At 35.3% G+C, this 25,663-nt stretch overlaps 1 protein-coding gene across 2 annotated transcripts in view; it reads left to right on the top strand.

Moving 5' to 3' along the window:
• The first annotated feature begins 11,223 nt into the window (after positions 1-11,223).
• Positions 11,224-25,663, top strand: part of nfatc1 (nuclear factor of activated T cells 1) — an 88,916-nt gene continuing 74,476 nt past the window's right edge. For both annotated transcript variants that reach the window (XM_073931000.1, NM_001045159.1), the window contains 3 exon segments: positions 11,224-11,567; positions 15,795-16,824; positions 16,916-17,075. In XM_073931000.1, the coding sequence (XP_073787101.1) occupies positions 11,549-11,567; positions 15,795-16,824; positions 16,916-17,075 (1,209 nt within the window). In that variant the 5' untranslated portion in view covers positions 11,224-11,548.

Raw genomic sequence — 25,663 nt, forward strand, 5'->3', positions numbered from 1 at the left:
TTGGTGGTTCATTTCGCTGTGGCGACAACAGATTAATATAGGGACTAAGTCGAAAAGAAAATTAATGAATAAATAAAGAGTAAATGTTAGTTAATACATTTACTGACATGAACAAACAATGAACAATCCTTTCACTACTGTATTTGTTCATGTTAGTTAATGAAAATACAGTTGTTCATTGTTAGTTTGTTAATTCACGGTGCATTAACTAATTTTAATAAGCATATTTGTAAACAACCCGGGCTCATTGTGGAAACGTAGCCCCACGGACGTTTCTGCGGACCGCGATTTATGTCCCGGGAGGTACTTATTTGAGCGTTTTTTAGTTTTCGCGGATCCGCGAGAGGCCGCTGTGTGCGCTTTTTCGCGTCTCGGGAGCGCGCGGCGTTCGCGCCCGCGCCGTTCTCGCGCAAAAAGCCGCCAGATCGAAAAAAAAAAAGCAAAAGCCCTCGTCTTCGATTTCGACCGCGTTTTCGGATCCCGCCACGTTCTCGCCCTTATTTTTCGTCTTACCTGATTTCTGGAACCTGCTGTTCCCCGGACTCGATCCCGGTCGTCGTCCACCGCGGCTGGCTCCGGCTCCTCCTCCGGGGCCTCCGCTCCGCCGACGCAACGCTGTGAGCTAAGCGGACAAACTGATTGCATCGGGAAAGCCCTCCACTCTGAGGCGAGCCGTCGGCCGGCGAGCGCGAAGAGGAGGGGCGGAGCGGCGCCACACCGCCCCGCAGCGTTCGCTCGAAAAAAAACAAACGCGGCCTTTACGTACCTCCGGCCACGTAAATCGCGGTCTCCAGAAACGTCCGCGGGGCTACGTTTCCAGAATGAGCTTGGGTTGTTAGTAAATGTTGAGTTATGATTAATAAAGGCTCTACAAGTGTTGTTGATTAGTTCATGTTAGTAAATGCATTAACTAATCAACCTTATTGTAAAGTGTGACCACATCAACACACTATCCTATTATTCCCTATCATTAGTTTAATAATGTCACCTAGAGTCATCGAGAGTTTGCACAGTGAGCTTTGCATACATTTTTAAAGGTCCCATGAAATTAAAATAAAGTTTTTAGATGTTATTATTAGTATTGGTAGTTTTTAAACAGTGTCAAAATGCGTGTTTAGGTGATATAATTATTATTATATTATTATATATTTGAGCTCAACCACTTTCATTGACAGAGGGGGATAAAAACAAAACGCTATTGCCTTTTTTTTTTTAAAGGGAGGAGCTGTTCTATGTCACTCTCTCTTCATGTTTCGGGTAAGATTACATCAAACATTTAATAATGCACATTTCTAAGTATTTCACGGGACCTATAAAATCAATTGTTTACTTATCCTGATTAGGCTTCTGGCTGTATTAAATGTTCTTGTTTTGATACATTTCAAAAGCTTTTATCATGGTGTATGTTGCAAAAAATATTACTTTAACAGGTATAATAACCAAAAAATGCAACCAAGTGGAATTTCAGACAGATTATAAAGTACAATAGGTAACACTTCACAGTAAAACCCCATTAGTAAAAGTTAGTTAATGCATTAAAATCTGCAGTGAGACATGGGTTTATTATAGTCGTATGTTATAAGATAATACAAATTTGACTTTTGATTTTAAAGTGTTATTAGGCGTTAACAAAGAAATTGTTAGAAAATAAATAGTACTGTACATTAAAGAACAACAATAGTCACAGAATGTTCAGTGTTGTAGGCCAGGTTCATCCATTTATTCATTCATTCATTCATTTTCTTTTAGGCTAACTTTTATTTTAACTTTCTTTATTAATCAGATGTCACCACAGCAGAATCCATGCGAACATGGGGAGAACATGCAAACTCCACACAGAAATGCCAACTTACCCAGCCGAGGATCGAACCAGCAACCTTCCTGCTGTGAGGCGACAGCGCTACTAATTATTCATGGTATTTTGAAGTGTCAGCAATTTCAATATAGTGCATGTTCATTATCACTAATCTGTTGAATATCTGCATAAATCTAATGCCGATAAAACACATAATAACAGTGATAAAATCACTGTTAAACTCTTTTTTTTTTTTTTTTTTTTTTACAGAGTTTTGGCGTCATGACAAATTGTTTGTTTCCAGACCGCCAAACATTTCTCTGAGAATCCTATATAATTAATGCCTAAAATGTATGACTTTGAAACATTTTCCATTTTCTTTGCCTTATGCATCAGATGTTCAGCCTACTGTCCAAGGCTACCCTAACCTTAACTAACATTTATCAATTTCCTGAACTCTAAACATGAATTAAAAACAAAACAAAAAAAACAAAAAAACAGGTAATACAGTTCATTTTATAATTAGAACAATTACAATAATACATATAAATGCAAGCAGCAATTATCGGGGTCAAGCAGCCCAGCAGCCACATCATAAACAAGCATGGTAACAAGCTACAGAGCAACTGGAAAATTCTATAACTTTTTGGCAGAATGGTGAAAATTTGGTGGAAATTAGGCTAACAATCTTTGGAGAGTTCAACACAACGGATTTTCAAACTAATTCAAGATGGTGGAAGAAAAGTTGTGTAAATTAGGGAACAAACACACATCAATGATCCAAGGAATCTGCAAGATCAGTCTCATGACAATAGAAAAAACTTCAAAAGTCATTTGATACATTTTGTATGATTTTTATTAATAAAATTTAATTATTTGTCCATTTTACCCAGAAGGAGAGCGGTTTCATCAAAATAAGCATATGCAGTCAAAAGTTATTACCAAATTTATAAGTTTCCTTAATAAAGGCTAATGAATGTCTCATAACTCTTGACCCATAGATGGTGTTGTCACAAGTGACAAGTATCATAACAATAGGCATATTAGTCAAAAGTTATTAGCATTTCTAGAAATAACGTTATAACATTTGACCAAAAAGTAGAGCTGTAACAAAACTTTTTGAGCATCTTCAGGTCTTGAAGACACATACTGACTTTCATAACAATGCGTCCATAAAATATAGCAATTTTTGACATATTTCAAAATAGCCCGTGGCAAAAAAGTAATTTACCTTGACATGCTAAGAAAATGCAAAGAGTTTTTTTGAATTTTGTACAAAGGGTTGAGAAGTTATAAGCAAAAAATAAAATAAAAAATTTGTATCTCTGGACCACTAGGGGTCAGTGTGCCAAAACGCTGCAGCTAACTTCAGACTATGGTTGTAATAACACACACCATGTTTGGTGTGAATATGTCAATGCGTTATGGAGATAACACCTCCAAGACAGGGTTGTCTCAAGGCACAAGGTTGGGAAGGTTACAGAAAATTTCTGCTGCTCTGAAAATTTCAATGAGCACAATGGCCTCCACTATCTGTAAATGGAAGATGTTTGGAACCACCAGGACTCTTCCTAGAGCTGGCCGACCATCTAAGGTGAGTGATCGGGTGAGAAGGGCTTTTGTCAGGGAGGTTATCAATAACCCGATGGTCACTCTGTCTAAGCTCCAGTGTTCTTCTGTGAAGAGAAGAGAACCTAACAACAAGACAACCATCTGTGCAGCAATCCTCCAATCAGGCTTGTGTGGTAGAGTGGCCAGACTGAAGCCACTGCTTAGTAAAGGGCACATAGCAGCCCACCTGAAAATTTCCAAAAGGCATCTGAAGGACTCTCAGACCACAAGAAACAAAACTATCTAGTCTGATGGAGTGAATGCCAGGCCTTACGTTTGGAGAAAACCAGGCAGCACTCATCATCAGGCTAATCCCATCCCGGAAGCATGGTGGTGGCAGTATCATGCTGTGGGGATGTTTTTCAGCAGCAGGAACTGGAAGACTAGTCAGGATAGAGGGATGCAGCAATGTACAGAGACATCATAAATAAAAAACCTGCTTTAGAGTGCTCTTGACCTCTGACTGGGGCGACGGTTCATCTTCCAGCAGGACAATGACCCAAAGCACACCGCCAAAATATCAATGGAGTGACTTCACAACAGCTCCGTGAATGTCCTTGAGTGGCCCAGCCAGAGCCCTGGCCTAAATCCTCTTGAACATCTCTGGACAGAACTGAAAATGGCTGTACACCATCCCTTTCTCATCCAACCTGATAGAGCTTGAGAGGAACTGCAAAAATTCCCATAGACAGGTGTGCCAAGCTTGCGGCATCATATTCAAAAATACTTGATTCTTTAATTGCTGCCAAAGGTGCATCAACAAAGTATTGAGTAAAGGCTGAGAATACTTATGTACACATGACTTTTCATTACTTTTTATTTAAGTAAATTTGCAACAATTTCAAAACATCTTTTTCACATTGTCATTATGGGGATTTGTGTGTAGAATTTTGAGGAAATAAATCAATTTAATCTATTATGGAACAAGGCTGTAACAAATAATAAAAAAATGCAGAAAAAGTGATGAATACTTGCCTGATCTACTACAATTTAATCTATGTTTTAGAAGCTTTAAAGTGAAAGTTAAACTGAAAGTCTGGTTCTTATTCACTCGCCCATTCTTCAAAATCTATCCTTTATAAATAATATATAAAAAGAAACTCATAAAGATACAAGATATTTAGCAAGTCAATTTAGATTTGTTAAAAGGTCAAGTTAACCTCAATTTGTAACTCACCAATAACTGTGAATTCTTAGCAATTTAGTGTAAAATTACAAGATGAATGAAAACCTGCGATTTTATTTAATGAGCCTTTGCTTGCCTTGTAGAAATAGGAATTATGCACACTGTACGAAATGACAAACCTCATGCCAGTTTAGGTCTGGAATGTGCAATGCGTCTGCTTTTTGTCATAATACTGTAAATTCCAATGTGAACAAAATATCCGAAACTTTCTTAATGGTGCCTAAAATCTCAACAATGGGCAGACAGAGTGGAAAAACTACAGGCCAATTGACGTAGAGCTAGGCGTGCGTCAATCAGTACTGTTATCTCTATTTATTACCTTCAGCCTGAAGCTGTGTTTACTGCGGCACGCAGCTCACTTTCACATAGCTGGGGAAGACAGGGAGGCCCTGCCCACATCCCCTCAAGCCCACTTAGGGCCCCTAAGCAGAGGGTGAGAGCTTTCCATGAGGTCAAGCAAATACATTTGACCCACAGAACAGCAGGAGAGAGAGGACTGTAAGAGAGGGTAATGGCACAATTACCATGTTCCCATGATGAAAGAAACAGCTAGTGTTTCATAAATGCACTAATTCCTGATGCAATTATATATCATCCTGTGCGTGCGGGGTGAAGGCTATTTGGCTCCCTTTTGTTACTCGACCTGGCTGAATTCTTAGTGGGGGCAAACACTATGCAGCTACTTCAAAACATGCCCGTGTCCTTAGAGAGCGTGCAAAAGGCTCAACCGCATCAAGAAAGCCATTTATTTGCCTAATGAAAGGCAACTGTGTGCAGTGTCAACCTTTGCACACTTAAAGACCAAGATGCTGGATTTATACAGATGCAAGCCTGAAATTACAAACATATTTAACATTAAATTGTGCAAAGCTAAGGATTGGCAAATAGGGTACATTGCAAAAAAATATTGGGTTCCACAATCCATTTGTTTAATTAATTTAGTTTTTACACATTTAAGTTGATTAAACATAAAACATTTAAGTTGTTCCTAGGGCTGGACGATTTGGCCTTATAATCTAAATCTCGATTAATTAAACATTTTAACTCGATTGTGATTAATGAATGATTATTTTATTTGTTTATTTTATTTTTTTGCTTTCATAGTTCACTGACAGCTTTGGTAAAGTAAATATGCTCATACTACAAGTGAGGGATTTTTTAATAAAGGTTGCATTACTTCATTTTAAAATAATTAAAGGAAACACATACTATCTACTATCCTTGATTATTTATTGAACATTAACGTTAAAATTAAAACACACATTGCCAAAAACCAATGGTTACTTTTTTTCTTGTAAACAAGAGAAAATATATAACTTGCACTTTTGGAAACAAAATTGATTATTTTCAATGTTTTCATATTAAAAGTAGAAAATAAGCAGTATTTCCTATAAATAAAATACCTGTTGTATATCCTGTAAATATTATTTTAAACAGTGCATTTGTTGAATCTTCTGTAAACATACATCATAATGTAAATAATAATTTTATTGTAATAGAAAATAAGCTGTCTTAAGGCATATCTGCAGCTCCCAGTCATCGTCATTGTAGTGCAAACGTGTGATCTGTAGTTTCTTTTTTTCAGAGGTGCGCGTGTATGCGATCGCGCAAACTCTGCGTCAGTGTCAAGTTGGTGTCAAGTCAATGTCGGTTTCTCAGTTTCGTTTCTAAACATCTGTATACAAAAACATCAGCATATTTCCAGGTAATGCACATGCGCACTCGAAAGAAAAGAAATCACGACACCTTCCTCATTCATGGCCATGTTACACATTATCAAAGAGCTTAGAATTACCACTCAATAGGCGACACTCAATAGAACGTTCCATTGCAACAGCAGCACCCAGCAACAGCCCTGCGATTGCACCATTTTGGAGTGAAAGTGATTGGCCGTCCATTGGATCTTATTGCTGTTGCGATGGCAAGCAGCTGCTTTATTTTTTATTTATTTATTTAAAAAGCGCATTAAAGCCGAGATACAACATGAAAGACGAAAATACAACACTTACTATTGCAGTCATCAGCACTTTTAATAGTTTATTTTACAGACCTATGCTGTTGTTCTATTGGAATTTTTATACCAAAATGGCCGGCGCGTGACACTAGCAGCATATAGTGGCTGTTTCCCAAATCGCACTAGAGTGTCTCCTCTTGGTGATTCTATGCTCTTTGACATTATCATCTTCTGGATAATGATCATCTGATTGCGCTGCTCTTTGTTTAAAGGTTTGTTGTAGGCGTTTTAGTAGCTGCTGTCATGTGATGTGCATTTGACAGGATGGACTGTACCTCACATTCGTTTCATTCAGATTACAAAACCAAAAATCTTTTGTCTCCAAATGCACTTGGTTCATTTAAAAGTACAGATTTCAATCTTTATTTTGATATATTTCTTATGTCTGTGAAGCAAGAATTCGCTGAGATTCCAGTGTGTTTGTTGACCACCAAACTGTCGTAAAAGCACACGTCTGGTCTGAACTTTTCCACCAGAGAAACGTCAGTCTATATCGATCGCTGACTGTCTCCTGTACTAGTAAGTGGGGCTTCATTCACAATATTGACCATTACACTTTTCCACATTCAAACTATGAGTGACACATCTTGTGTATTCTATCCTTGCAGGGTCATGTGACTTCACACGCAGTAGGGAAAGTAATTGAACTTTTTGATTTTATGGTTCTAATTGTCGATTTCGATTACCTTTTGAAAAATCACCCAGCCCTAGATGTCCCCCAAAAAAACTGATGTTGAAAATTCAACTCTACAGTTTAACAAACTGAATTTTATTAATATTATATTAATTATATTTATTAATATTTATTAATATAGTAGTTTGAAATAAAGTAATGTGTGATAAATAATAAATAGAGAAATACAGTAAGCCGGCGATGCAGTGGCGCAGTAGGTAGTGCTGTCGCCTCACAGCAAAAAGGTCGCTGGTTCGAGCCTCGGCTGGGTCAGTTGGCGTATCTGTGTGGAGTTTGCATGTTCTCCCTGCGTTTGCGTGGGTTTTCACAGGGTGCTCCGGTTTCCCCCATAGTCCAAAGACATGCGGTACAGGTGAATTAGGTAGGCTAAATTGTCCGTAGTGTATTAGTGTGAATGAGTGTGTGGATGTTTCCCAGAGATGGGTTGCAGCTGTAAGGGCATAAAAATGTGCAGGATAAGTTGGTGGTTTATTCCGCTGTGGTGACCCCAGATTAATAAAGGAAATGAGTAATAAAGAAAATGAATGAATAATTGTTCGGGCAGTTTATTACATGGTTTCTGTACCCTAATTTACAACACCAACCCAGACAATAAATCACTTTAAACTATTAAAAATGTTAATAAAAAAGTCACATTTTCAAACTTTTCAAGGTTAAATGTTGTTGGAATAACTATTAAGGTCACATAATGCAATTCAAAAACATAAATAAACAGGACAATTTTAAACATGAATCACAAAATACATAAAATGCTACTTTATGGATATTATTTAAAGTTTTAACAAAAACAAACATAATTTGAGTGCATAAGGTTAATTGTGTCAAAATATATCAAGATGCTTCATGCTGGAACACTAAAAATGGATATATACAATAATACAAGCTGCTATTATAATAGTACACGTTACTATTTACAGTGAGGTGCAAATTAAGATGCATGATTTAGTATAATAGTAAGTACAAGTCATGTTGTAGTGCAGAACCATTTACACCGATGCAAACATTTGCCAACATTTCTTGGCTTGAACAACAGTCCTGCATGAATCTCGATGACGCAGCGAATCGCACCCCACTGGAAAGCTGTCAAAACCCAAATCATAGTTGCCCAAGCTCCAACAGCATCTTGTGACTTTTCAGATCCTTACACTGTAATGTCCTAACAGAAACAAGCAGAGCTGTTCGTCTGTTTATTCAATCACTATCAAAGCACTGCAGTTGCTACGCGATACGTCTCACAGAGATGCTATTTGTGTCTGTTAATAGGACAATAGAAAATTAACATAATTATGACTTTAACTGCCTTTGTTTTTTTCAAAATGGACACATATGATTTGGTCATAACTAATGCGATCTTGAAAAGACATCATGCAACCGTCTACTCTGAGCAAACATATTAGTATGTGAGGGGAATATGGGTTATGGCATTTACTGCAATCAGCCACCAGGGTGTGATCAAAATGTTTTGGCCTCACTGTTTAGGCCGTGTGGGGCAGACTTGGACAACACTAACAGCTTCCAAAATAAATCACATGGTTGTAGTTGGTCTCATAGCAGTTTGCAACAATATTACAATAGTGGCTAATCCATATGAATTTGAACCATATGAACCCTTTCATACATTTGTTTAATCTGTTTACACTCCAGAGTCACTTTTATAGGGCCTGAGTTAGAGATGGGCCTTAAAATTGTATAGGCATGGGCCATTATTAGATTCTGACGGTATGATAACCTTGAATAAAAACATCAGGGTTTGATGGTATTGTGATTTCTGCTCTAAAATATGTTGTCTTTAAATGTCTGGGTAAAATAACTAAAACTTTACCCTCTTTGAACACAATATAGTTTTTTTTTTTTTTTGAGAAAATTTACAATTATTTTAGCTGTAAACATGTCAGGCTTAATAATTCAAATGAATCATTGACTTCTGCTGTCTTTATTAGGTTCAAAATCAGATTTCTTTACAATTTAAAACAAAATTTTTGGATTTATTTAAAAAAAAAATATATAAAACAATCTTACACATACCTTAAAAGCGATATAGCAGAACATTTCTGCTGTTTTAAAACCTTGACTTTTCCAAACCGGTATACCTTGAAAACGGTTATCAACGGTTATAAGTCTAATATTGAACAGTTTAATATTTTAGTCCAAATGACAAAAAAAAAAAAAAAATGTAAATGAGTTAGCCACTAATTGGCCAATTATAACAAAAAATACATTTTATGAGATTATATGAGATTTGCAGTTTATTCAATTGCAATTATGGGGACTCAATCACCCAAGTACAGCGGTTGACATCAAATTTTACAAATTTGATGATTGAATTGAGTGGCCAGATAGTTATTTTGACATTTATTAACGCAGTTACACCCCTGACACAAACCATTCTAAACATTTAACCTAAATGTGTTGTGATTTGTCTCAAAACTGTCAATATTAAGGCATTGTCATGGGGGTTGGTGGCACAGTTTGACTAAACAATACAAAAAAATCATAAAAATAAAAAGAAAATAAATGTTATTTGTAATAACACTCTGGTTAAATTAGTTGCAATCAATATGACAAAAAAAAAAAAAAAACATTACTACACTTTTACTATAATGAAACCATGGATAATTTTCATGAGGGGACAACTGGGGGGCCTGGTCCTCCACAATGTCTGTGGTAGTTACCGTCGTGGAATAGTATTTATGATTAATGAATTGGACTGCATTATACTGGCATTTTTCAGGAGTATATTGAATTGGTCACAGAGGAGTTTATTTGTCTGGTCCTGACATTCTATCCTACCCATTAGATTATGCTACCAACAATGTATTTGAATGGTTCTGAGGTTGGAGTTAGGGTCGGGATTAGGTAGGTTAGGGTGATATTACAGGTTCATATCACACTACTCCAGATTAAAATTTACACTGGTAGCAAAATCCACCGGGTAGTATATTGCGTCATCAAAATGTGCTACTTGCTTTTTGAATAGGAGGTAGGACAATCTGACAAGGTATGAAAACACTGGCTTACCATGATCCAGGTTATATTTGATTTGTACTCACTCATTAGCCATCTTAGGAGCCAGATATGATCAGAACAAAACTGTTGAGGAGAAAAGTAAAAGTTAATAAACTTAAATGTAGGGCAGATTCAGAATGTACGATAACATGTTATTAGCCCTAAACATGCATTTTGTTTATCAGTTAAGTAATTTGAGTAATATTTATGTTAAAAGCGAATATTATGATTTTTATTATTTTTTTATTCTGAATGACAAACTGTAGTTTTATGAGCTAGGCATATTTTGATCCTATACTGTGGTAATACAACTGTGGTAAAGTAAACAATTTACTCAGTAACTTTACTGTATTTTTCTCCATCTATAGAGTATATAATACTACGGTACACCACAATTTACTGTAGTGAAATCTAAAGTATTTATTTCAGTTTACAACAGTAATAGGCCACTCATAACAAAGAGTTGTTTATAGTAACGTATACGGTATTGGCTAATACACTTTAAAAACGTAGTTTAAAAAACTAGTACTTACTAAAAAAAAAGCAACAAAATAAAAAATACAGAACAGCTCTATTTACCTGCAGTTGGCACTACTGGGACGAAACAAACTCTGTGAAGAGATGACAGAAAAGTGACAACCTCTGAATCATTTTCTGAACCTGTTTTTAAAACGATTTGTTCGAAAGAACCGATTCGCCCTAAGGAGTTGGGCTTTCCTCCCATACGCGCATGCGCACAAGTCGGTTCATTTGCCTTTGGTTTGAACGGCTCCACATCTGGAAATGTTGAGAGGAGAGAATCCCTCTCTTCATCTGCTGTTGCGCTTGAGACGTGGTGCCTGCGTCACTGCAAAGAGGGGCGGGGCCCAACGGAGGTGTTTCCCGGCTTTATATAGATACACAGACCTTTCCATCGCAAAGCAGTGCGTCACCAGAACCCCTGGAAACTAACATGCAAGTCCAGAATAGAAAATATAACGAGTTAGACAAACTGTATTAATATAAGGTTCATATTTTTTTACGTTGTCATTTCTTGCGTTTTTTTAAGTAATTGAGCTTTTAAGTCATTTACACACTTCTCTCTTGACTGGAATACACGCTTATTACGGTAGAAGTGAGCACTTTTAGCACAGATATCAGGACTCATCATCATATTGGGAGATTAAACGCTGAGCGGACTGTGTCGTGCGTTTTGGAAAAGTGCGTTGAACTTGCTGTGAGTTCTGTCTACACTTCGCAAGCATGAAATCCGCAGAGGAAGGTAACGTATTCTGATTAAATGCATCTACTGTCTCATTTTTCACTCTCATTGTCTGATTGTATTATTATCATCATGTCAACTTAATTACTGTACTGTCAAATTAATGGTTGCACGTTTTCTTGTAAGTTACCAGTGTTGACGTTAAAATAAATCTGCTATTCTGCACGTTGGTTTCTGGGGACGGGGAGTTTGGTAACATTTAGTTTCAACTTTTGTAACTCAGTGTCGTTATAGCACTCAAACTTTGTTCCTATATTTGTCTTCTACTTATTAAAGTAATACAGCATTAAATTAAAATCAAGCAACTTAATATGAAGTATAAATAATGATGCTGTGTAACCAACACTAATGTGATGTGACAGTAGGTGGAGTTGGTAACACTTTATTAAATGTTATAAAAAAAATATTATATATATATATATATATATATATATATATATATATATATATATATATATATATATATATATATATATATATATATATACATAGACATAAATAGGTATAAATTAATTTTAAATTGCATATTATTACACTATATATATATATATATATATATATATATATATATATATATATATATATATATATATATAATGTAGCATATACAGTATATTCACTGTATACAGTATATATATATATATATATATATATATATATATATATATATATATATATATATATATATATATATATATATATACTAAATTAGTTTCCCAGTGATAGGTTGGAAGGGTATCCGCTGCATAAAAAACGTGCTGGATAAGTTGGTGGTTCATTCCGCTGTGGCGACCCCAGATTAATAAAGGGACTCAGCAAAAAATTAAAAATTGAATGATTGACTATACTGAATTATATATATATATATATATATATATATATATATATATATATATAAWATATATATATATATATATATATATATATATATATATATATATATATATATATATATATATATAGTACAATAATATGCTTAAAATGCATATAGTATAGACATGCAATTCTAAACATTTTGCTTTTTTGTGTAGAAACTGCAAATAATGCTTGTTGTGATTGAAAATATTGTTTTAACTGTTCTGAAGCAAAAGAAGATTTGTCATAGAGTTTGCAGAATATATACAAATACATATGCTGACACATATGTGAAGCATAGAGTGACAAAACTAATTTCAGGAATTTCAAAAGTTGTTACAATCCTCCCCCTTTATGATAATTATTGCACCCCAGTTGCTCAATTCTGATTGGCTAGCAGTGGTCTTGAAGCTTACCTTGTGCCACTGCATTATAGTGTAAAGTTATTGTTAATATTAATTCCCTTTTGAAAAAAAAGTCTTAGAATTGCAGTTATTTCTGATTTAATTAAATGACTGAATTAGTTTTTTCTTGTTTGAGAGGCTACAGAAGGGAGTGGTAGGCGTGACGGAGATGAATAAGCAGAGACATTATTTAGATTGTGGCTTTTTGCATCCTTCTCTTTGCAGCAACTGTGCTTTTCACAAGATAACTTAGATTATAGTTCATAATGACAGCTCTACTATAACAAAAGCAGTTCTCATATTTTCTGTGGAGAAAAATAACTTCAATCAGCTTTCCGATGGTTCAGACCTAGCTGCTTTTAAAGGGTCTACAAGCTGGTCTTCTGACCTGACTTTCTAAAAAAAAAGTGCACAAACCTGCTTTAAATCCAGCCAATGAATTAGAATTACTAAACTTAGAGTCCAGCAACTTGCTTAGGCTCTGAGGTGATTTATTTTAATAAAGTTACTAATATACTTTTCATTTAACACTTATTCATTTATTCTTTAAAGCTTTCAGAATCATATACTGACTGTGTACCTATGGCTTGCTTACAAAAATCTAATATGTAGTTGTTAACTTGATTCCAAAGCGATACATACATTAGGGATACATTAGCATGCTATCAGTATCCAGGGTGCTTTGTTGCGCTGTGGTCACATTTTCAAGTATCCATGTTTTTAATCGTCCTCTAAAGTAGCGAGAAATCGTTGCAAATTTTATTGTAAGCGGAGCCAGTAGTGACTGTGCGCCAGTTTGTGCTAACTTACATTAGATATATTTCCAGCAGGTTGGACTGACTGACTACAGTGAGTCACTCAACTCAACTGCATTGTTTTCTTTCGTTTTGCAGTGATTACTCATTACAATAATAGATTTCTGTTATCAATAAAATGTCTAAATGGAACAGAAGACGTACAAACTCAAAAACTCAAGTAAGCCCGATGACGTAGTCACAATCTGTTAGGAGTTTTTGGATAAGCTACAAGTGTTCTAAAATTGCTAAAGTGGTCAGTGATTCATCTTATACTCTCCAGAAAGCTCTAATTGATATATGTTTTTTTCATGTCTTAGTCAAGATGTTTTGTGTCAGCCATGTTGCATGTCAAATGTTGTGTTATTGTCTAATGTTAATCCATACGTTGAGGCAAAATGTTTGCCCCTGTTTTCAACAAAGATTGTTTATGAGTATTGGTTTTCCGTCTGGTTTTGTCCTCAGTAAGATATTTTTAACGCTTTGTTATTTTTGGCCTGGTATTTGTGTATCAGTCACCTTGCTTCCTCTGCAGAGGTTGTGGCTTTTAACCACCAACGTTTTTGACTCACAGTTATTGCTTATAAAGTGTGGTGTCTTTTTTTAATGCCATGTTTTTGTAAATCAAAGGCAGATAAATAAATACATAAACAAATAAATATATATGTGTGTGTGTATTAGGGCTGCACAATATACTGTTGAGGTCAGGATTATTAGCCACCCTTTGAATTTTTTTTTATATATATATATTTTCCAAATGATGTTTAACTGAAAAAGGAAATTTTCACAGTAGGTCTGTTAATATTTTTTTTCTTCTGGAGAATGTCTTATCTGTTTTATTTCAGCTAGAATAAAAGTGTTTATTTTTTTTAAACACCATTTTAAGGTCAAAATTATTAGCCCCTTAGAGCAATTTTTTCCTATAGTCTACAGAACAACCCATGGTGATACAATAACTATACAAAAATTCAACTGTATGTATATATATATATATATATATATATATATATATATATATATATATATATATATATATATATATATATATATATATAGTTAAATTTTTGTGTGTGTGTGTGTGTGTGTGTGTGTATATATATATATATATATATATATATATATATATATATATATATATATATATATATATATATATATAAATAAATATATACGATAACAATATATATTTTGAAACAAGTTGTTAATGCTTCCAGATATAAAAAGTACCCTAACAATGACTAAAGCCACAAATTAGAGGGTCCATTAAATGGCAGGACATATTTTCAGTTGAAAAATTTTAGTGGCTGAAAATTCAGTACATCTCTTATATCGACACACATATCTATATAGAGTAAAAATGTCCAGCGCTTATCATTGTTATTGACAATTTTTTTATCGCGATTCAATATAATATTGTTTCTTAGCCCAGCCCTGATATAAATATATATTATAATGATATAATAAAATATATTATATTATAATATGTATTATAATTGTAATTTATTATAATTTTTGCAAATGCATAGAAAAAGATTTGATCATCCCATTCTATCTAAATTAATTAATAATCTTTCAAAATACAGCTATTAAATTCTTCTGGTGAAATCATTCATCATATTGCAATATACAGTTGAAGTCAGAATTATTAACTCCGCTTTGATGTTTTTCTTTTTTTTTTTTACATTTAGTTTATAATGTGATACATCATATCGTTTATGATACATTTCGTTTTCTTCTGGAGAAAATCTTGTTTTATTTCGGCTAGAAATAACTTTTGAGCTCTATAGAAGTGTCTTAAAAAATATCTAGTAAAACATTATCAACTGTCATCGTGCTAAAGATAAAATAAATCAGTTATTAGAAATGAGTTATTAAAACTTATGTTTAGAAATGTGTTGATGAAAATCTTCTCTCCATTAAACAGAAATTGGGGAAAAAATAAATAAGGGGTCTAATAATTTAGGGGAGCTAATAATTCTGACTTCAACTGTATATTGCAGAAAAACGAAATCAATATCTGATTTTTTCATATATCTTGCAGCCATAATATGTATAATATAAAAGCTACATTTACTATACTCACTAAGCAGCACCCTATTTGCACCTATGCTCTTTGATCTCTGTAGCTTATTTTTAGTTGCAGCGTCTCACAAAAATGTGATTGTACCTTACAGATGCGTACTGTTACAATCAAAACACCAGCATCTCAATTCCTCTGGGCAACCCCTGCCCACCCTCGCAGTACCACAATCTCCAGACCAGCCCTTCCTTGTCGATATCCATCAGCCAACCTTCCTCGTTCCCTCAAGATGACATGAGCTCGGTAGGCTACTTCCAAACATCCGGTCCCCGATCCAATGGAGCTCCCACATTGGAGAGTCCGCGCATTGAGATAACAGCTTACGGCCAGTTCCCCGAAGATGAGGTGGAGGATAACAGCGTTCCAGTGACTAAGCGAGTCAACTCCATAGTGACATTAACGTTGCCGAGTGTTGATGGTTATCGTGACCCTACCTGCCTCAGTCCGGCAAGCAGCGTGTCCTCTCGTAGCTGCCATTCAGATGCTTCTTCATACGAATCTGGCTTCTCCTACAACTACGACAACTCTCCGCAGAACTCGCCTTGGCAGTCCCCTTGCGTCTCCCCAAAAGGTTCCTCCTCTCTGCAGTCCTGCACTCTTGGTGCTTCTCCACGCCATTCTCCATCCGGTTCTCCTCGAACCAGTATCACTGATGACAACTGGATAGGCAATCGGGGTTCCCGTCCAAATTCTCCTTGTGGCGGTAAACGGAAGTACAGCTTCAATGGTGGGCCATCGCACAAGTACCATCCGTACTCGCCAAATCAATCTCCTGGGCCGTCGCCACAAACTTCACCTCGCCTCAGTGTGACGGAGGACAGTTGGTTGCCCAATACCAATCAATACACCAACTCTGCCATTGTTGCCGCCATCAATGCCCTCACCACAGATGGATTAACAGATCTTGCAGAGGGGATTCCTTTGAAGTCCCGCAAGACCAGTCTGGAACACAGTGCTTCAATGAACCTGAAAGTAGAACCAGGTGGAGACGAGACAGGGTCCCTGGAGCTTTGCCAGGATGACTTCTCCTCAGTACGCCTACCCTTCAAGAAGGAGACCTACTGCAGTGGCTTTTTGGACGTGCCCCAACACCCATATTGGTCTAAGCCTAAGCCTTACATCAGGTAGGATAAACATTAAGAGTTTTTTTTCACAATCACAGTTGAATAGTTTCTTTATCTACATTAACAAATGCTCTTTCTCATGTTCTTGTAGTCCATCACTGCCTGCTCTTGATTGGCAGTTGCCTTCGAGCTCAGGGCCGTACAGCCTACAGATTGATGTCCAACCCAAGTCTCATCACCGTGCTCATTATGAGACTGAAGGCAGCAGAGGAGCTGTGAAAGCACTAGCGGGAGGTCATCCAGTGGTCCAGGTATCAGTTCACAATCTCTCACAAACAGGCTTTTGCACTTAGTGAAATTCTTTATTTAGGATCTATCAATGATGTAATGTACAGAATTATATCATAGGATTGTGTTCTTTCCGCAGCCTTGTTGATGTGGCACTGCAAGATGTGTTAGGAGTCATAGTATTTTATCTCTCCATAGTACACTTTCAACTGCATAATCACCTACATTGCATCTCTGTTATCATAAAACCTACAACAATAAAAAAACATAAACACAGTTCTGATCATGGCATCCTCTATTCTCAACTTTTTGACACTAAATACTGTGCTTGACACTGGTGCTGATTGGTAATAATAAGAACCAATTAAAGTGGAAGTAAAGCAGTCAGTCAAGTTTGCATTATTTTGTAAATTGGTTTCCACTTTAATGAAAATATATAAAACAAACTCGATTAATGTAAATATTTTGCAGAAAACGACAGGTTTTACTATAGCTTTTAGAGTTAAGGTGCCACCACCTTAGAATATCACTGTATCTGACGTCATGGGCTGATTCTGTTTTCTCAGCTGAACAGATACAGGGAAAGTAAAAGACTAAACACAGAGACTGCAAAGCCTAATTTAACCCAATGCGTGAAGTTGTGAATTTAAAGCTGGTGCAAATACAAGCATCAGATGTGTGTTTAATATATCCCAAAATATTTATATGTTTTCTATTGTTCTTCTTTATATAAACATCAGACTAATGCAACGATTAAACCACATAACTTCACGCTGTACTAATTCACATCGAAGGGTGCTTTCACACTAGCACTTTTGGTCCGCACCCAGGTCCTTTGACAAGTATGGTACGTTTAGATAGTGTGAACGTGTCTTCTGAACTCGGTGCTCACCCACAAACAATACCGGAGTCTGCCTAGAAGAGATGGTCTGGGATATGGTTTGTGCGAACTCTGGTATGGTTTACTTCTGATATGAATGCAATCGTACCAAATAACAGGAGTGAACTGCCAACTGTACAACAAATTTTAGTTTCCATAGCATTCATTGATGTGTGGGTGTGTGTAAGTCTGTGTATAAACTTGGCGGCAAGCGGGACTGAACCATTAAAAAAAAACAACTTCTGCAGACATCACGTGATGTTCTTAATGCTTTTAACATTTTTTTTTTAAATATTTGTATTTTTTGCAGCAGATAGATGCAAGTGCCTCTCTGTGTTTTGGTTTTAGTAACAAAAGCAGAAGATTCAGTAAAAACAGAATAACCACGATATGCGGATGTTTCTGCAAAATGGTTACATTAATCAAGTTTGTTTAATATATTTTTATTTAAGTGGAAACCAATTTACAAAATAATGTAAACTTGACTAAGTGCTTCACTTTCACTTTAAATGGGAAATTTAAAAATGTTTAAGGACCAGCCGAGTAGCTAGTACTTCTGTATATTGTCAAAGAATGGCTTTATTTTTTCACTTCAAGGGATAGTGTTCATTTCAACTTTTGTTAAAAGTTCAAAAAATTATTACAAAACTCCACATCCATATGACTTCAGTGATTCAATCGTAAAATTATAAAGCTACAAGATAACTTCTGTGCATACACAGAACGAAAATAAATACTTTATTCAACAGTATCCTGTTATTTGAACCACTGAAGGCATTTGGTCTGTTTTGAGAATGTATTTTTGGTATTTTTCTAGACTTTGAACTAGTCAAGACTGTTGCTGTCTATAGAGGATGAAAGAGCTCTCAGATTTCATCTAAAATATCTTAATTTGTCTTCTGAAGATGAATGAAAGTCTCAGGGATTTGAAACGACATGAGGGTGAATAATTAATAACACGTTTCATTCAGTACCCTTTAATATTTATATTCGACATCATGCAGCATCTTCTCCATGTGAAATATTTTCACTTTATCATTGTTTGTGTTGACACAAGGGAACGTCCTTATATTTGTTTTCTCTCAAGTCATAGTAACATACTGTGATTTAAACCCTTTGATTTTTTTGTTATTCTCCCAATTCCAAGTTCAGGAAGTGCGAGTAAAGTGCTACATACAGTATATTTCACCAGGCCTTAGTGTCTTGATGTCAGTTCGACAGACATCAGTGATTAACACACCTCATTTGCTTTGGTAGCTGAATCATGGATATTCACTCCACAAGTTGGTTGCAGACACTTCCTAATGGATAACAGAATTCCTGAAGACAGGATTCGTGGTTGCGTCTGAAAGAAATCAGTGTGGTTGGACCTGACTCTTAGGGTATGCGAACCACAGACTCCGTGACTGCTTTATTTACTAAAATGGCTGTTAAAGGTGAACTCAACGTTTCATAATACATCTGTGGCTGCTGGGTACTTCAATTCAAAATAACGAGGTGCTAATGATTGCGAACACGTGGCTCAGTGCGACTCCCGTCTGAAAAAAAAACAAGGTCCTCTCACTCTTGCCTCTTTTTTTTAAACTCAGATTCATTGCTGTTTCCGGCCTAGTGCACAGACTGCCTTTTGTTTAGTTGAAGGTCCTCATACTGCACTGACATCATGTGCAACAGCATCGTGTGGAGGCGTCCAGTCTCCGCTGCACACAGTTCTGGCAGGCAAGTGAAGGGGAGTGTTCAAGAGCCTCAAACAAGCTTGTCCCATTCTGTAAACCATCAGATTATAGAGCTGCACATGTTCTTCTTTTAGTGAATGGCACCTCCCTTCATGCTCTGTCACCACTGGTGTCCTCTTCTGAGGTCCTTTTAGGACCATTTTGGAAAGTTGTTAAAGTACTTTTTTTCATTTTATAAGACTTTCAGTGTCTTATAATATACATTTGTTTTTACCTAAATATCCATTTATTCATTTATTCATATATTCATTTGTTCCCAATCCTCTCCTTAGCGATACTGGTCTGACAAACTGGTGTCAGATGACCCAGTCTGTTGTGATTGGTCGACTGCGTTCAGCGCAGGACCGACAAAATTGCCTACCACGGCTTATCAACAATTTTGAAGTATTCAGAGTGCAGAGTGTATGTCTGAGCCCAATGCAGGAGTGCATTAAAGCAGGGCAGTTATACACCAGCATATTGCTCTATTCTTAACAATGACACACATTCAGAATTAATCCACACGGTGGAAATAGCCTAACTATTTTGAAACTTGACCGCCACACGTGTGTAGAAACAGCTGATGGTGGCCATAGCAACGACAAACAGCAGAGGATTGCGAGCTCACAAACGCATTTAAATCCGTAAACAAAGTGGCATGTGTCCTTCCTTTAACCAACAGCCAACGAATCCCCCGTTGTAAGCGTGTAGATTGCTGAAGCACTCGTCAGAAAAATGACAAGAACACAGCCCAAGGCTGGGGTTATAATGCCTTGGGTTATTTTTGCTAAAATTAACTTTAACCACTGACTCTTCACAGCTTCGTCTTTGGGTAGAGAAATTAACACTAACTTTCTCTCACTTCAGAGCACAGCGTCTTTGCCACATGATTTAATTGGGATCTCCGACAGTGTTTGTTTTCTTCTTTTTTGCTACAGTGTTTGTGAGCGGGGATTTACATTTTCCCAGGTTTGCGTATGCAACAAATGGGCAGGGCTTGAGCTTGTATCGATGTCTAAAAGATACAAAGAAGCTAAAGAATTCGTTACCCTAACGATTCTTTTGAACCACTCTAAGTCGACTCTTTTATAGATGAATCAATAGTTTTAAACATGGTACACTTTCAGATTTAAGCTATAGCTGTATATATTTCACTTCCTTAGAGCTGTGTAACACTGCATGGAAGGTCAATTTCAAAAACCCACAATAGGGGCTCTTTAACTGTAATGTTAACTTTTTAACTGTTCAAAGCTATCTGTTACTAGTTAGAGTAATTATTTAAAGTTATAAGCAACTAATAAAGCCATGGTAACTAATAACTTAACCTTTCTGAGATTGATTGTAATACAATAATGTGCACCTTTTTTATAGCTGCTTTGAAACAATGATTATTGTGAAAAGCGCTACACAAATAAACTTGAAATTGCTATGGGTAGGTATTAGGGTGGGTCAATGTGTAAGGGATGGTAAAGAGTATAATTCTAAATGTAATTTCAGAAATTAATTGCATGTATTTTATCATACTGTACTGTAAGTACAATAAATGTAGAACATGTATTTACATTATTAAAAAATATATTATTAAGCACAGTACATTGTAGTGTAATATTAATTTTAGTGTAAGTACATATTAGTTAAGGAAACTATATATATATGTGGTCCCACTTTGCTTTTAATATTCTTCATGTTTTGACTGACTTTGGAGGGGCTCAAGTCTTAATACTTGTGTAAGACTCCCCAAATCCCTAATTTGTGCCCAGATCTTGATAAATTATCCTCATTTCTCAGTATTTGAAGCCCCTACTGCTTCTGTTCCTATAACTGCGTGAGTCACTATCCCCTAAGAATTAGTCTTCCCCCTCTCCCCTCCTTCTGTCTCTCCACTTGGGGTTTGGTGGTTTCTGGTGGTCAGGATTTTTGTACCCAGAGCCCCATCTCTCTCCCCCTGCTCGGGTTCCTGATGGTTTCTGCCAGGTTTTTTTTTTTTTTTTCTATCCTGGATGCAGTTTGACCACATGCGCCATCGGATTGATGGTAGACGTGAGTGTGTAGCCTCTGAAGTAAGCCTGCCGCACCACAGCTATGTGCTTCCACGTCTGTGCTTCAGTCTCTCGGCAAGTTAACTTCTCAAAGAACAGCTCTGTCAACAAAAATCACCGCCGTAACTGGAAGAAGTGACGAAATCCCTAAATATAGGTTGGTTTGTTAGATCAGTGGTTCCGTATTTATAATATTGAGATTGGTTTCATCTCGTAGGCCGTATGTGTGACAATCTTTATGACTGTTTTTTTTATTTATTGAGAAGCTATAGATTATTTTATTCACAATTATTTGTGTTCTTAAATATAAAATTTTAAGGTTACCCCCTCAATAGTACTGTTAATGATAAACTTTGTAACCCCACCCTAACCACACTTGGTTAAGTAATGTGATTTCATTTTTTTTTGATAAATTATATATATATATATATATATATGTATATATATATATATATATATATATATATATATATATATATATATATATATATATATATATATATATATATATATATATATATATATATATATACAAACACACACACAACACACAGAGCTTTGAAAATGTATACATTTTTTCAACATGATTATAAGATATACTATTATTTACTTTTATGATAATATATTATATATTATCATAAAATTATATTGTAATATTTGTATTATATGTTGTTAAATAAATATCTTATACATGAAAATATTTTAAAATATATAATAATTGTAATGTCACTATAACAAAAAGCAAGACCCAGCAATGAGTGTCTCAAAGTGAGCTGTATATATGTGTGTGTAATCAGTACTTTAGCAGCATCAGCTGTGTGTATGCAATCAGTCAGGATCAGGAATCAGTTGATTGTGTGTTTGTGTGTTGCATGACTGAATATGTTGTCCATTTACAAGCAGATTTGTAGTCCTAGGTGTGTGTGAATGTTTTCAGCGATCTCTGGTGCTTAGATCGCTGGTGATCATGACAATAATATAATATAATATAATATAATATAATATAATATAATATAATATAATATAATATAATATAATATAATATAATATAATATAATATAATATAATATAACTGTATATAATTGTATATAATATAAATGAGCAATAAAACACGAGCAGCCATGTAATGTGGCTGAATATTGGCACTGATGGGAGATGTGCGTTGACACGAGGCTGCAGGGACATCCCTAATAATTATCCCTTAGAAAAGCCAAAGCAGCACCAACACTACCAGATTAGTGTTGTTTGCAATAAGGAAAACACTAAACACATGCAAGCATTTCTTCTTTCTTTCTGTTTACTGAACTAACAAAAACAATAGACGCATTAGTATTAAGCAGTTAGCCAACCAAAAACTCAGAGTTATACAAAGAGTGCCTAACACAAAATGCAGACATTCCTGATATCTGAGTTTCATATCACACTCAATACACTACAGTTGTATGGTATAAATACAGCACTGCAACATACAAACACTCGAAAAGTCATTTACCTGTATAATAATGTTTTAATAATCATTTGATGTGCTGAAATTATGCTGTTTTTCATCTATTATGCAGTCTCTGTCACTATCTTGTGGATGGACAACGTCAACCGTCTTTGCTCAGCTCAATGGCAGGCTATTAGCTGCCGATTCGTTGTCTCTCAGAATTTATAAAAATATAAATTAGGCGCTATCCTTATAAAAAAACTGCATAGTTGCAGTCGAAACAACTACATTGTCTTCTAAAAAGCCTTAGAAGTGCATTATGTTGTCCAACAGCAGCATTATTTATAAAACTTTAGAGTGTCCTCTGCTTGTTGCTGTATGGGGGTGGAGTAATACACAAGGATGGAGAGGCTGTACCAGTGCTTTTATTTACAGAATAATGCATGGCTATCAGCCAATCAGAGTCGAGAACCAGACAGAACTGTTGTATAAATTGTAATATAATATAATATAATATAATATAATATAATATAATATAATATAATATAATATAATATAATATAATATAATATAATATAATATAATATCCTTCAAGACTATATGCTTATATACTTTCTTCTATTGTAGTTAATGTACTTTAAGTAACAGATATTTTTTAAAACATAATAGTTATTTACTTATATTTATCCATAGTTTTCCTTTGATTTTGTAGCAAATATAGCCAGAGACGTATATGTGTGTATTATGACTCTGCATAATATTACTGTAAGTGAGTTTGAAATTTTTTAATTTTTTTATCTCATATCTATGAATCACGGTGAATCCCTTAATGCGCAAAACATACATACTTACTGTGAATGAGCCCAAAGAGAAAAACAGTTGGTCTTGCTCAATATTACACCAGACATAACCTTTTCCAGTAAGAATTTGCTCACTGGATCTGGCCAGTAACTATCAAAGCAACCCGCGTTGTAGATCTCCCCCCTTTTTTTTTATTCTCAGGCCGTTTCCCTAATTACAGATGTGCCATGGAGGTTAAGAGTTTGAGTGGGTGAAAACTGACCCACAGTACCAGGAGGTGTGGACAAACGCCTCTGAACTCTGTGCCATTGGGGGGAAAGAGTCTTGGCATTCCTCTAGTGGGTGATAATGTACTGTAGTGAAGGGGAGTTGGATCTCTCCGGCCTCTGTCTTTCTGGCCGGTGCACTCCCTGCTGCCTGAATAAACACAAATGCCAGGCTCAAGCATATCTACTTAAATAAACATACAATAGTGGTGCAGAACTTTCACCACAGATGCTGACCACCCTCTGCGAGAAGCTCCATACATCAGCTGTGTATTATGTACTGTAGTTTGGCCATAAGTGCTTGTATTTGTCTGCAAACTCAGGCTGAGTTTATATTATGTTATTAAATTATAATCTTTTAAAGACAATATTATAAGCCCCCTAAATAAATATATATTTTTTTCTTCACTGTCATCCAATGATTTCCAAATTAACCTAATATTACTCAGCTTATATTTTTACATAAATAATTATTTTTGTCACACTTTATTTTTATGGTTTGTTTGTTGAATTTAAGTTACATTGCATATACATGCCAACTAATTCTCATTAGATTAAAAGTAGACTATTAGGTTGGGGTTAGGGTTAGGGATAGTGTAAGTTGACATGTATTTGCAAAGTATCTTATAGTCAGTTAAATGTCTGTTGAAAGAGCAGTATCAGCAGATATTAAGCAGACTGTCTACTAATACTCAAGTGGACAATCAAAATAAAGTGTTGCCTTATTTTTTATAAATTTTTTTAATAAAAAGATTAATAATTTTGCCTTCAACTGTATATATTTATTGAACAATATCATTCAACACTTTAAAAGTATTTTTAAATCGGATCTGTTTTGATGATTTTGAAAGAAATCACTGTTGCTCATCCAGTTTATTTGATCAAAATTATAGTTAAACTATAAAATTTAAAATGACCTTTTATTACATTTCAAAATGTAAATCATTCATGTGATGGCAAAGGTGAATTACTTGAATTTTCAATGTCACTTTGTCTTTCTTCAATCAACTTTAAAATGCATTCATGTTTCACCAATCATAATTACATATTCGGTTCTTTGGTGACCCAGATCTACATATCTAACAAATATGTGTTACTGATTGCTTCAACTGATATTTTAAATAAAATTACATAAAATTGCATTTTTTGTTACCTTTTTTTTATTTGGAAAAGTTCAGTTTGAACAGGGGAATTAAGAAATCTTCACTTAAAGTCTTCACTTTCCTTGTACATTCAACACCTAGCTTATATTTGCAATATAAACAATATTCTCAAAACTGTTTTTTCCAGCATCCACAATATTTTGGTCACTGACAGCTTATTTACTAGCTCAATATTACATACTGTACATTGGGTTGATAGTGAATCTTCCCGTGTTATACCTAGAAAGTTAAAGACTCATTTTAAAATATATAATTTGATTACGGGTTTACTTATAATGATAACGTCAAGAACATTTTGAATACAGGGTAACTGAAGAC

The sequence above is a fragment of the Danio rerio genome, chromosome 19 (assembly GCF_049306965.1).
Source record: "Danio rerio strain Tuebingen ecotype United States chromosome 19, GRCz12tu, whole genome shotgun sequence".
NCBI lineage: Eukaryota > Metazoa > Chordata > Actinopteri > Cypriniformes > Danionidae > Danio > Danio rerio.